The 14,542-nt window shown below is 32.4% G+C and overlaps 2 protein-coding genes across 2 annotated transcripts in view; one reads left to right on the top strand and one right to left on the bottom strand.

Annotated features, from left to right (window-relative positions):
- The window catches only part of LOC112513657 (NAC domain-containing protein 90-like), a 4,243-nt gene extending 2,812 nt beyond the window's left edge, over positions 1 to 1,431 (bottom strand). The window contains exon 1 of the mRNA XM_025119991.1: positions 1,113 to 1,431. Within this exon, the coding sequence (XP_024975759.1) occupies positions 1,113 to 1,281 (169 nt within the window). The 5' untranslated portion in view covers positions 1,282 to 1,431. The remainder of the gene's footprint in view (positions 1 to 1,112) is intronic.
- Positions 1,432 to 12,911: 11,480 nt separating this feature from the next.
- On the top strand, positions 12,912 to 14,038 carry LOC112512283 (cyclin-dependent kinase F-4-like). The gene is made up of 2 exons (XM_025118163.1): positions 12,912 to 13,779; positions 14,004 to 14,038. The coding sequence occupies exons 1-2, from the start codon at positions 12,912 to 12,914 to the stop codon at positions 14,036 to 14,038; spliced, it is 903 nt and encodes a 300-aa protein (XP_024973931.1).
- Positions 14,039 to 14,542: the final 504 nt, after the last annotated feature.

Here is a 14,542-nt window from a genome sequence, read left to right as displayed (position 1 = left end):
AATTTTAAATAGTTAAATTGATACGAATATCGATATATTTTTGTTATGTATAAAGTACTGTATATTGATGCATATTACTTAAAATTCAAGATTACAADTAATTATGCATAAGTACAACTTATTAAAGCTCGATGTTTGAATTTGTATAAATAACTGCGGATAAACATAATCAAATAGAGAATGAACATCTCATTTTAAAATATAAAATATCTAAGATATAATTAGAATAATTATCGAGTTCCAACAAATAAATGCTTATTATCTTTATAAAAAAGTTATATTATTAAACCAAATATAAATTACTTCGTTATTGTACATAAATTAAATTATAAAAAAATTGAATTAAAAAATTACACAAAAAATGAGGAATTTCAAATAGTTAATTTGATTCTAATATCGATATATTTTTGTCAAATTTTTATGATATCTTCAAACATATATTTTATTCAAAAATAAAAACATTATCGCTTTCTCAAAATCACATAAAGCCATATTATAACATCAGCTGAGATAAAAAATAAAATGAAATATTAAAATCACGATAAATTTCGCTGCATTGAGCGAGTACGCTTCTAGTATATATATATATATATATTTTACGCACGTTATCTAGAAGTTGGTGTCTAATTTATGTCTTAATTTCATATAATTGGCATCCCTAATCTTTGTTTCATGTACACTGACCAACAAGATTATGAAATCTTTTGAAGTTCTTTACACCAAATAAAAAATGAACAAGAAACAACTAAACTTTTTTTGTTATCATGGATCTAAAGAATTGTGTTTTCTTTCTGTGTCCCAAGCTGGTTATGATTGCAAGAAATCAATCATGATAAATTCAGTGGCCACAATTCTTGTATATGTCCTGAATCGAACCTTGGCCAAATAAGATATTCAACCCTATCCTCGTAACCTTAACCACTACGTCAAAATCCTTGTGGATTCTAAAGAATCGGGTCATTGGATGCTTAAAACCCCATCATATATACACATAGTTTCGTAGAGTTTTCAGTTTTTAGAATCTAAAGAAAGAAAGAAATTAATCAAGAATGGTGCATGCTAGGGTTTTGGAGGGTAGAAAGAAAGAAAAGTGATGAAGTGAAAGTACTAACGAGGGAGATCCCATGGATAGAAATCATAAACATGAAGATGGGGTATGACTCGGTTGATAGCTTGTAGCAATCTTGGAGTCCCTTCAATCGTATGCTTCAAATAGAACGTTATCAACTCTTCTTCTGTTGGGTAGAACCTAAACCCTGGTGTCACCATCCCTCCTTCCATCTCTCTCTCTGTGATCGATCTTGATTCCGTCTCTTATGTGTTAATCGGCAAAGCGAAACTAGACTCGAATTTAACAAGACAAAGCTAACTCTCTCAAGTTATGAAACTGTGACTGCAATGAACAGTCGAACACTATGGATGCATGGTGAATGTATACGTATATACATATACACACATGTACATATATATATAACATGCAACTGTGAATGCGTGTGGCCGTGATAGGAGTAGCATGTATGACGACTCAAATGAGATAAGGTAAGCAGCCTCTAGGAATTTCCATTCGTCTTAATTGGAAGCACGTTTCTTTCTTAATTTGTCTATCTATAACTATAATAAAATTGTTTTATAATTAGACTTGTATTTATAGAATCACAATTATATATTATGGATTGTTTGACAATTGCTCAATGGTTTGGTACAAAATGATTAAGTGATCAGAATGATTAAGAGGCTCTTATGATATAGTGCAAAATGAAATATAATTGTTTGGTAATATTGTGTACAATGAAATTAGGGCTTTTAATGGTTAAAGGAGATCCATGATACAAAATCATTCAGACGGTTTTAGAACCATTAAGAGGCGGACTTTATTTTTGCTAAACAAGATTTACCTTTTAATGATTCAGAGGTTGCCTCTTAATGAAACTATTAAGAGGTAAACAAATAATGTGTTATATTAAGTTGGTAGAACCCTTTTGAGTATTCGGACAACGTTTTAATATATTTCTTTTAATTCCTTATAAAACCAATTTTATTATACTAGTTAATTTTATGATGATCAAATAATTAAAAATGTATTCACAAATAAATTACTGGTCTATATATAACTATTCCAATAGATGATAATGATAAGAATTTATTGTATTTATCAAATTACAATATCACCCAATCATATAATCGTTATGTCATAAACTTAACACTAATTTAGGGTTGCACACGTACGTATTGAGTTAGCTGGGTTGAAAACGTTTGAACTACCTAACGTAATGTTTATATTTTATAAAAAATCTCAACTTAATCCGTCCCAAATAAAATTACAAACCCAACCAAAACCATGCGAGTTGTGTTGGATTGATTGAGTTAAAACTTTGATACATCATTTTACAATCTAAATAAGCTTTTTGTTTAAACAAAGTAAATCAAAATGAAAACATACAAAAAAGACTAATTAGCAAACTCAATTTTTTTTTAATTCATGCTAATAAGAAATTGAAATTATGGTTGAAATTGTAATATAAATTTAAATATAGCTACTTACGGGTTAGTTTAATGTCTAATGTACAAATATTAATCAATATCTTATATTGAATCCGTAACGGATTCATCGGGTTGGGTTGAGTTCAAATTACGTTAATCCAATTCTAACCTAATGCATCTTGACTCAATTTCATATCAACTATATGTGTTGGCTACTTCAAATTGAGTTCTTTTTGGATCAATTGACCAAGTTTAGTCCGTTTTTTAAACATCCCTAGACTAATCTACGGTCAAATTGTTTAGTTTTCGAAAAAAAATATGACTTTTCTTACACACACACACATATATATATATATATATATATATATATATATATATATATAAAAAGTAAATTACACTTTTGGTATATTGATTCTTGTGGTTTTCGTCTCTCTGACTTCATTTATAATTGTAAACCTTGTCCTCTCTCTCTCTTCTTCCTTCTCACTCATCTCATCTCGTCTCCACTTTCACTTTGACCCTAACCCTAATAAATCATTTGTCATCAATTTCACTTTTGTCGTTTTGTATCATGAAGTTTACTACTTTTAAGCTTGTATTGTTGCTAAAGTATTGTCCATTGCCTTACTTGAGCTTCCCATGTAACTGTAAACCGAAAAGAAACATGGCGAACGTATCTGTTTGTTTCTTGTTCTTCTCTTTCTTGGATTTTTTTTATTAACTTGGATATCTAATCCGCTATGCGAGCCGATTAATCATATAACGACCATCTGTTTTGCAGATAGCCCGGAGTCATCGTATTTGAACCTCTGTGGCCACTAGGAGAGTTTTATTTCTCATTGAATTTGAACCTGAGACCTCATGGTACCACCCTTATGGTTAATACACTGGTTTTATAGTTTGGTGATGGGTGGTAGTGGTCCTGAGCAGTTGAAATAACAGTGTCTTCTCAAATTTAGAAGAAAAAAATACAGTAAATAAAGAGATGGAAAAGAAAAGAAAGAAAAAGAAAATAAATTTTTTTATCTGTGTTAAAATAACCGGTCCCATAATCGGTCCAGGTCGGTCTCGGTCCTAAAAAACGCCAAAATCCTTAACCGGGCTGTAACCATCGGGCCTATAACCGGTCCCAGTCCCATGCCGATCCCGGTTCCGGTCCTCCGACAGTCCCGGGCCGAGCGGGTTCGGCCATCACTAGAAGAGAAAAGGAAAGGAAAGATGTCGTCTTTACAATTATACACTTATTTATTTTCTAACAGCTTGTAGTTGATGGATAAATGTGTAATTTTATAAATATTTATGATGACAATCATTTTGTTCATTTTCTTTCCTTCATTTTTCTCTCATATTTGGAAGGTTTGGGAGGGAAAATAACATTATTTTTCTTTTTTTTTTAATAAAAAAAACTTGAGAACATGACATTTTTCCTTTCCCCCCATTTTCCTCCCCGTTTCCCCTTTTTCTTTCGTAAAAACAAAACTCATGAACATAACTTAAAGAGTCGTATGAAGAATAAAACAACTAAAATACATCTTGTTAGTGTGGCATGTACCAATTCCGTAACAAAATACATTATTTATCCAAAAATTTATGATAAATAAACCCGAGGGACGAGAACCAAAAACCAAGATGTGTCAAAAGGATGGAACTGCAATTTACTATATATAAACAAGGAACGTACTCATTTTTTTCCACAAAAAAACCGTAGAAAAACAAAATAATTATATCTTGTGGGGTTAGCTCAACTGACAACAAGACTTGGGCATCTGATGATTCTTCTTAGATCATGGGTTCACTAGGGATTTTCAAGGCGGTTCTCCAAGACCCTTAAAAATTAGTCGAGGTCCACGCGTTAATTAGTTATCTCAAACGGCACACGCGGTTAAGTACTAAATATAAATTAAAAAATATCCTGCATTGCAATCAAGAATTCTACAAGAGAATTTTCTGCTGAACCAATTAAGTCATGGCGACTTCTTCTTCAAGACGTGCGTGTGAAGAAGATATGAGGTCGAGGTTCACACGCAGCCCATATCATACTTTCACTGGCTCAGGAAACCTCCAAGGAAGGAAGACCAAAATACAATAGGAAGTTACATCTTGAAAAGTGGATAGATTCTGAAGACAAGCATCAAAACTCCAAATGCATTATATCGTATATATATGTATCTATATGTGTGTGTCATCCTCACCTTTATTAAAATTCTCCAATTTGTCTTGCAAACAAGACAAACCCCTGACACTCGATGTTGAAAGCGGTCGGCTTCTCTTTACTTTTCCAATACATCATTTTTCAACATGCATGTATATTATATTATGGTCTTTGATGCTTTTTAATCTTATCTACTTGCATACGATTAGGTTTCCTCATGTGTATTATTACACTGTAGTGGTTTGTCCGTGAGATGCATCGTGGGTGAATCATAATTTTGAAACATTAGTTTAACCTTGAATCATGAGTTTGTATGGTTGTTTTGCGAGTCAACTAATGTATAAAGTTGAAGGTTGATATGGTGTGTTAGCAAAATCGAATGGAAAAATAATTGCACACGTGTTGAGTTTCTGAACCCATATACTCAGAACTCATTACCAAACTTGAAACTCGTGTATGAACAGAGAAGTACAATCATTTGTAAATAATGTTCATATGTATATTCTAATTGTTGTTTAGTTTTTCGTGATGCACTCATCCGTATAGTAAATGTTTACTGCAACAAACGACGCAATGATTTTAATAGAAACATATGGAACCAAATGTGTAATGATATAATTGTTGATTATACCTTATTCATTACGTAAAACTTCTTGATAGACGACGTTTGAGGTGTAGACCCCGGCACGATTGAATTTTTTCACAAGCTTCACTAACACCTTCGTATTGCCCCGTGATATCCCTCTCGACAACGCCACTTAAAATTATCCGTGTGAGAATACTGATTGCGGTAGATGAACACCTACTTTCGGAATTGTTTAGCCTTGAGCTTTATTGATTGTCATAGAAAAGTTAATCTGAACTGGAAACTGTTTTCTCCTAAGCTTAAATAGGAAATTGTCTTCGGATGGACATAAGGGAATTCTCGGCACGAATACTCTCTTTCTAGCATGCTGATCAATAGCTATTTCTGCATCGATAACGTTCTATTGAAAGTCTCTGCATATCAATCTACTACCATTACATAATCCATTTGAGGGATCGATATTTCGTAACAATATTATTGGCATCTAATCTTGAGACGAAGGTAATGAGGAGGAAAATCACTAACAATTAAAGAGTTTAGAAACTCCATCGGATAGATGTTATTCTTATTATCTTCTACTTCGTCGAAGTTGTAGTATATTTTTTCATCTCTATAAAACTTGTCGATCAACTGATCATTAATCTCGTCGACATTCTCATTTTTAGTTGATAATATCGCCTCAAAATGATAAAATCTGAATTAGCTCCGTTGATTTGAAGAGAGAGAAAGATTGTATCAATCAACACATCTTTTGACTTACCTTTATCAGTAGAGGGAATGGTCATGTTAGCCAGTATACGAATAAAGGTTTCGTCCACCGCTTCTTCATCTCCATCACTGACTCTTAATAAAAATTATGAAAACCACGGATCAGTGTGTGCTCTCATATTAAGCGTTAACCATATATTTTTAATCGTTTACCAAAGAGGCGACATCCGTAAGCTAGAATCTACAATCTGTGCTCGGGTTCCATGCCTCAGGACCGGTAATACTTGTCTAAAATCGCCCCCAAAACCATTATCTTTCCACCGAATGGGAGTGCCACCCTTATGATGTCTTGCGTTGTTCAATTGAGCGCCTCCACCGCTTACCTCTTTGCCATCGATGTTTCGTCCCAAATGATTATTTTTGTATCATGAATATTGAGCATCCCCACTTTGTTTTTTATGTTGCAAATTGAGTTATTATCAAGGTTGAGAGGAATTTTGAATCTAGAGTGAGTTGTTCTCCCTCCACGCATATTATTGGCAGCAACACCAGGCGAAACGGTTGCAAGAGCAATAAGACCATGTGAATTGATGTTGGCAATCAAAGTTTTCTTAAAAAAAAAGCAGAGGGGAGAAGACCTGAAGGTTTCAAGAGATGTTTGCTTTATAAAACTTTGAGCAGGAGATTGTTAAGACTAAAATAGTCCTAAGTATTAGAAAGTTTTATAGAGTCAATTACTTTGTATTATATTGTAATATTCATGTAATTGGGCTTAAGGGCATTGGGCTTTACATTGTAAGTGTCTCCTATAAATAAGTGATATGAGCTTCGAATTAGAGTTGATAATTCAGTTGTTAATTCTGTAATCCTCCGTGAGAGTCGTCTAGTGAGAGAAATCTTTGTACGTTTATTGTTTTCATGAATAACAGTGATCGGCCGGTTCTTCAAAGTTCATGATATTCATCTTAATTCTCTCATTTCATGTGTGATTCTTGAATTGCTATTAGATTTGGGATCAACAGAATGTCTCTTCAGACTAGTAAAACTCTGAAGTCTTCGTTTCCAGAGATTTGAAGAATGTTTCTTCAACCTTGTAAAACTCTGAAGTCTTTTTTTCCACAGATTTGATGAATGTCTTTCAGAGTATAGTTTAACCAGAGGTTTTGGTTGCTCTTTCAGATTCAGACTTAGTCGATTTAGCACAATTCAGATCTCTGAACCCTTCATCTTAGTGTCCAGGAGCTGTGGTTTTCAGAACCAGAGGCGCTCTGGTCGTCCAGACTTAATGTCATGAACCAAAAGACTTACTGTACAGAGGTTCTCTAGTCATCCAGAGGCCCTGCTCTTTAGAACCAGAGGCTTTGGTTACTCTTCCAGACTTAGCTGATTTAGTAGTGCAAATCGTTGAACTTTCCACCCTTAGCCCAAATTATTATTTTTAATTAAACTTTCTTATTTAGAAATATTTTAGTCCAAACACCTTTTCTAAAATATATTTGTTAAAAGTAATGAATCATCTTGTTACGGACACGTTGGCGAAAAGTTATGAATATTTCTACATGTTTGATGGTCAAAATGGATGTTGGGTTAACCCAGTCGGGTCAAACCCGACCCAAAATGAGTTTGTGCAATAAAGTGACAAAAATTAGATCTTTTCACATCATTCACACACCTAAAGCTAAAATCTAACTAAATCTTGGAAATACTGATGAGAAATTTCAAAGATTTGAAGGTATAAATATTGGTATTTTGATTTTTCTTGATATATTTGGATTCATGCAACTAGGGTTTAAGCTAAATAATGAATGATGGAATTATTTTGTAGAAATATGATGAGACTACTTGTTATTGGCCAATAACATGGATTATTTTCAAGGTTTAATTGAAATAATGTTGCATGACTTTTCAAAATTAAGCTCTAAAATAATGATTTTAATGAATAAGGCTCGAGTTTTGCTATTTTTATAAAGTTTGTGATATTTTGAGTTAGAAATCTGAAATTGGTTCCAGATGGAAATGGTTTAGATACAAGATTGTTAAAAATAGTCATTTTTGAAACATAAAAGTCAATATTTATGTCTTGTTTTAGAAAATTCGTATGAGATCAAAGAAAAATTCAATGGACATAAAGTCAATGGCATCTGAAAGATAAAATAGGCTACTTTATTTCTTGTTTATAAGTCAGAATATAATTCTTGAGTTTAAGATGGTCAAAATGGGTTAGAACAAAGGGCTGTATAGGGGAATTAGGATAGAATTAGCTAGCTAAGAAATGGAATAGAATGAGATAGTCTAATCATATACTTATGGAATTGAATGTGTATACTCCAGGGAGTATAAATGTATAATTGAGATTTTGGAGTACCATACATACTTGGACTACGGAGTTGGAACGAGACATTTGGTTGTTTATGCAAGGTGAGTCTATATGAAATACATGTTTATGTGAACTTATATATGTATGGACTTTATGTATCTATTAGTTTTGTTTCATGATTTGGTAAGGTGTAACATGAGTGAGTCCCTTTGATTTTGGTTTGTATTCGTATAATCGTTCCACAATATTGGTCGAGTCTGGATCCATGACTGTTTTGTTAATCTCTTGGTAAACCATGAATACAGGTATTACTTCGTGTGGTACGCTAGAAAGCGGTGTATGTTCACGTATCCAGAGAGATAGAGTGTGGGTGTGACATACCAGTTCATTGTACTGGTGTATCTCGAATGGCAGGAGACGAGTGTGAGTATTATTCTACACGTACCCAGTAGATGAAGGTGGGTGTGGTGCACTATTCTTGACAATTTTATGTCTGATTCATGATATATTTACATGATATGATACTTGACCCATGTGATAGATGTTTGTATGGCACGAATGTCTTTTCGTTGGTCTTCGATGTTATAATAATTTGTGTTTCGATATTTTCTTTCATTCTTCGATTCTTATATTTAAATATAACACATTATAACCATGTACTTTTATATAGTCTCACTAAGCATTGTAGCTTACCCGTTTTTTATTAACCGTTTTCAGGAAAAATGATTGTAGATAAAGGGAAAGATAAGGAGACTTAGTTCGGGTTTTGACTCAAGTGACAGCTTATTTCTTTTGGGTATAAATGTATTTCCTTTTGGTGTGTATATATATGTATGTATTCGATCAGGTAGTTATGTCTCTGGATGATTGTTGATAACTTTTGGTTAGTAAATTTTAAACTTTTGGGTTAATTTATGTTTTAGTCCAAAAGAAAGAATTGGTTGAAGCGTATCAAATCAAAGTAGACATTTTGGAGTTTCATTTAAAAATTATATCCCGTATATTTTAGTGGTTTAAAATTTGATTATTTTTAGAGATTAATCGGTAAAATGTTCATTGAAGTAACCACGGTGTTACTGTCATATCTAATTACATTTTGGCATGCTTATCATTTTTAAACACAGAAATATGATATTTTGGAGTTCCAGGTGTCACTGCATTTGCTCTATTATGATGCATTATTTGTTATTTAGTAATCATATATATATATATATATATATATAATACAACCTTCCCATGGCTGAAAAGATGAAACTGCACTCTGTTTAGCTTCAAAATTCAACAACTGTATCTGATTGATTGCTAAGTATGTCCCCTTTCCTTTATAAGAATATATCCTCTTAATTTATGTTTTCTTATATTAAGCAGAATCATATGAAACCTTAAGGCGAGAGGTTGATGAGACTGAAGCTCATTCTTAGCTAGTTTGTGTTGGTAATTGAAGCATTGGGCATTTTTACCTTGGTGGCTATTTTCATAGATCTGCTTATATATACGGTTCAAGATACATATGATATGTATTTTCATGATTTACGAGAAATTGAGAAGCAAACTAAACGACCAAACTCATTCGAAACCATTAATTATAAAAAAAAATATTTTTAGAAATTAAGATGTTCAATGGAGTCAGATTTCGTTGAAGTTAGAATTGGAACAAAAATAACTATTTGAATATCTTACAAGTCTCATTGTTATCATTTAGATTTATTAATTTTTGGATTTTAATTAATTTATTTTCTGTAGTATTTTTTTAAATCCATTTTGGATAAGATTTTTTTTTACAATTTTCGTCAATATCACATTAGATATTCACAATCAACCTATTGCGTTTTAGTGATTTTTCACAATTTTTTTATCCATGTTTGAATCTCATGTGATCTATTACGTATAACATATGATCCACTGTGTCAATTTTGAATATATCACAACGATAAAATAACTTAAAAACATATTAATTTAATACCAATAATCACATGTGAATAAGTTCATATCATAGTCATATGTGATTTACACCAACATCGTCTACGTTATCATGTGTTTACATATTATAATAAGCGTTCAAAAAGGTGCCCCATGGCGCAAGACGTGTCTCTGTTGTTACGATAAAGTTTATAACATTTTTGTAATGCGTGGCTCTACGGCATGGCGTCTTAAGACGTTTCATCGCGTGCGTTTTTTATAAGGCCGGACTTTTTTACCTTAAAAATATATTTTTTTGTAATTTATTTAGCTTTTGTATTTTTTTTTTTTCATTCTTAATTTAAGGTTTACACTTTTATAAATTTATTTAAGATCACAAATTTATAAATCGTTAATATTGAAGTTGTAAATTGTCCTTCTATTGAAAGTCCAAGAAAATATTTTTAGGCCCAAATTTGTTTTTGTAAATAACGGCATACTCTCTTAACGAAAGCACCCTATTTTTATTATAAAAAAATGTATAAAACCCATCGATACAAATCTTAGGCGTTTGGTACACAGACATAACATGACAGGACATAACAGCACAACACAGTTGTTCAGCGTTTGTGTTCCCGTTTTTTATATATTAAAATTTGTTAGTGATGACTAGAAGGGTATTCGAACAATGCAGCAAGGTACATCATGATTTTTAAGGTTTCATTTTTTTCATTGTCTCCGTCGATGTTATAATACGGTTATATTTGGTTTTGAGAAAGCGATAATGTTTTTATTTTTTAATAAAATATAAATTTGAAGATATCATAAAATATTGAAAAAAAAAAATATATATATATATATATATATATATATATATATATAAGTTCTCGGTTTTTTATTGTAATTTATTTAATTCAATTTTCTTTATTATAATCAAATTTTGGTTTAATAATAAAGTAGTTTATTTTTTGGTTTAATAATGTAAGCTTTTATAAAGATGATAATTAAGTATTGTGTTATAACGCAATAATTATCCTAATTATATTTTAGATTTTATATACAAAATGAGAAGTTTATGATGTATTTGATTATGTTTATATACAGTTAGTTATACGAATTCAAACATGAAGTTTTAATAAGTCGTATGTACACACAATTATATGTAATCTTGAAATTTAAATAAGATAAATTAATAAGCAGCACTTCATGCATAAAAAATGGTTTTTAAGAGTTTTTGTCAAATACTTTATAATATAGGATAATCATGTTCTAAAAGTTGACTATTGAGAGACATTATTAAATTGAATTATTAAATAATTGTTAATAAGTTACAACAATTAAATTGATATTATAATAAAAATATTATTGAAGAGGCAATAATTTGAAGAATTTCATCTGGTTCTTGAAATAAAAAGAAAAAAGCTACTATATTGCAAGATTCTGTAAACATTTTCTCTGTAGTTGTTCATATAATTACTTGTTATTCTTGAAGGGTTTGGTGATAGTTTTTAATCTTTATAACAGAATATGTCTAAAATGTTATGGTTTTTTGGATCGAGTTGGGTTCCGGTGAGAAGTATAAGAAGAAATCTTCATCCTTAGATCAATGTTAATTGAATGAATGTCAACATTAATGAGGTACACCAAGATACTCTAAATCAATTCCCTTCTAAAACGCAATTTATGGATTGACATGAGATTAAAAGTGATTAAGAGTTCACATCTCTCCTTACGCTTCTCACTTTAACTTTTTCTTCTCACACGATCCTTCGTCTTTTTAGACTTTTATTATCTTATCATTTTAGTTGTTTGTACTTAACAATATATATTAATAATCCACGTTTATTTCACTTAACTTTCATTATTGTACTTGCATATTTCGATTCTTGACCAAAAAATATGTCAACTTTTGTTGATTTCGTTTGTATTTCCACTAATAGAATACTAAGTATAGCGATGATTTTTAGCGGCAGAGTCAACCCGTTGCTAGTTAGCAAGCTAGGTTAGCGACAAATTGGGCTTTTATCGACGATTTTTTCCATCTGTAAGAGTCCTTCAATTTGTAGTGTCTAGGATATGAATGGTAATTAACGTGATTTCAGGGTTTTCTCTTTTTAAATGAAAGATGATTTAGATAAATTTCCCATTTGAATTTTGTTATTTTAAATATGGAAGATTTTGTTTCCTTATTTATAAATCGTGAAATGTTTATAAATTAAATAACAATTTATTTTATTTTATTATAATATTATATTATATTTTTGTATTATCTTATTATATCAACATGCATTCACATTGTTTTTTATTAAGATATTAATATACATACCTTTAAAAAACGATTTTTAGTAATTTTTTACGTATTTATTGAAGCACAAAATGTATTAAAAGATTGACACGTGTAAATAACCAACACTTGCCATTCAGAATGCAGTAGAACTGCCATGGTAAGATCGATCGGTAAGATTCGGCTTGGAGCCAAAGCAATCCCTAAGATTAGATTAGATGACTACAATTTCCTAAACCCAAAATTCCATATCTGAAAGATCGTCAATCACTTGACAACTATAAATAACCAACACTTCCCAACTTCACATTCAGGACCCAATCCTCACTTCAACTCTCTTCCTTCTCTACCATCTGTTCTTTAACCCCTTCGTCAATCAAGAGAGTTTAAGGTGATCTGGACGTGTGAAAAGTTAGGTTGTTTCGATCTGCTTCTATGATTGTGTGTTCTTTTTGAGAAAAAGGTCTACGACAGTACGTAAAGAATGGAAAAGTATCAAAGAATCAAACAAATTGGACGTGGATCATATGGGGTCGTCTGGAAAGCCAAGAATTTGCAAAATGGTGAAGTGGTTGCAATCAAGAAACTGATGAACGAAAGGTTTAACTCCATGGAAGAATGCATGAAGCTGAGAGAAGTCAAGGCGCTGCTCAGGATGAAGAATCATCCTAATTTTGTGAAGCTTATAGAAGTCGTCAGAGAAAACAGCATATTGTTTATGGTGTTTGAATACATGGAAGGAGGCAGTCTTTTTAATAAAATGATACGCACAACGAATCCCTTTTCCGAAACAGAGATTAGGAACTTGTGTTTCCAAGTCTTTCAAGGTCTTGCATACATGCATGACACCGTTGGCTACTTTCATCGTGACCTCAAACCAGAAAACCTTCTTGTTTCCAAGGATGTAATCAAGATCGCAGATCTTGGTCAAGCTCGCAGGATCAATGGCGGACCTCCATACACGGATTATGTTACAACACGATGGTATCGTGCCCCTGAGGTTCTTCTCTCTGCGGAGATTTATGATTCTTCAGTCGATATGTGGGCAATGGGTGCAATCATGTTCGAACTATTTACCCTCCGACCGCTGTTTCAAGGCGCTTCTTCAGCAGGTGTATTGGATGAGATTTGCAGTGTGATAGGCAGTCCAACTGAAACCACTTGGAGTCTGGGATTGTATTTTGCGGGTATGATCAGTTATCAGTTTCCAGAGTTTCCAGGGGTGGATCTTTCTACATTGTTACCATCGGCAAGCCCGGAAGCAGTCGATCTGATTACTAAACTCGTTTCGTGGAATCCGTGCTGGAGGCCGACAGCGGAGGAGGTTCTTGAGCATCCTTTCTTCCATGGCTGTGCGAGTTCTTCATCAGGGAAAGTAATCACATCCCCAGAGCTACCAATGGAAATGGTATTTGAGCAGGAGTCGTTGAAAAGTTGGGAAAGTTTTGAAATTGGTTCAGAAAGATCAGCGACTCCAACGACGGAAGACTTGGTGAGCATGCTCCCAGAAAACCCATTTGAGTTCATGTAGGGTTTACTTGAATAATTAAAGATTTGTTGGTGTAAGAAGCTTTAGGTTATCAACTTCCTCCAATGGATGGTAAATCTTAAGGCAAATCCATGATAAAGTACTGTTACTTTCATTGCATCTGATTCTGATATAGTTGTTAAGTTGTTACTATGTTATGGGTTAAATTTATGAATACAAAAGTTGGAATTAAACCAGTTAATTAGTTCAAACCTCAAAGTTCTCTAAGAACTGCAACTTGGTTAGATAAAGCATACAACAAGAATGGAGTAGAACCTAAACCAAACCCTAGTATCCTTCATCACTCTCTCTCATCGAACTTGATTCCTTCTCTCTCTCTCTCTCTCTCTCTATATATATATATATATAGAGAGAGAGAGAGAGAGAGAGAGTGAATTATACATTGCGGTTACGTATTTGTTCCCTATTTCTGTCGTTTACCCAAATGTTTATCCGGTAAACGATTATCAATAGAAGTTAACACTATAAATTATTTTCATGTGTAAGATTTTAGTACAACAAAACATATCGAATGCAACAATTTACTGGGTAAGCGCTTACCTGCGTAAGAGTCATCATCTGCACTT

Source organism: Cynara cardunculus (genome assembly GCF_001531365.2).
Source record: "Cynara cardunculus var. scolymus isolate 2C chromosome LG 5, CcrdV1, whole genome shotgun sequence".
Lineage (NCBI taxonomy): Eukaryota > Viridiplantae > Streptophyta > Magnoliopsida > Asterales > Asteraceae > Cynara > Cynara cardunculus.
The sequence above is the reverse complement of the archived record's forward strand: the minus strand, read 5'-3'. Positions and strand labels throughout refer to the sequence as shown.

Bases quoted from the DNA above. Each gene is read 5' to 3' on its own strand.
- LOC112512283 (XM_025118163.1), top strand. From the start codon at position 12,912: ATGGAAAAGTATCAAAGAATCAAACAAATTGGACGTGGATCATATGGG. The intron at 13,780-14,003 runs GTGCGAGTTCTT...AAGAAGCTTTAG, and splicing joins GCATCCTTTCTTCCATGGCT to GTTATCAACTTCCTCCAATG.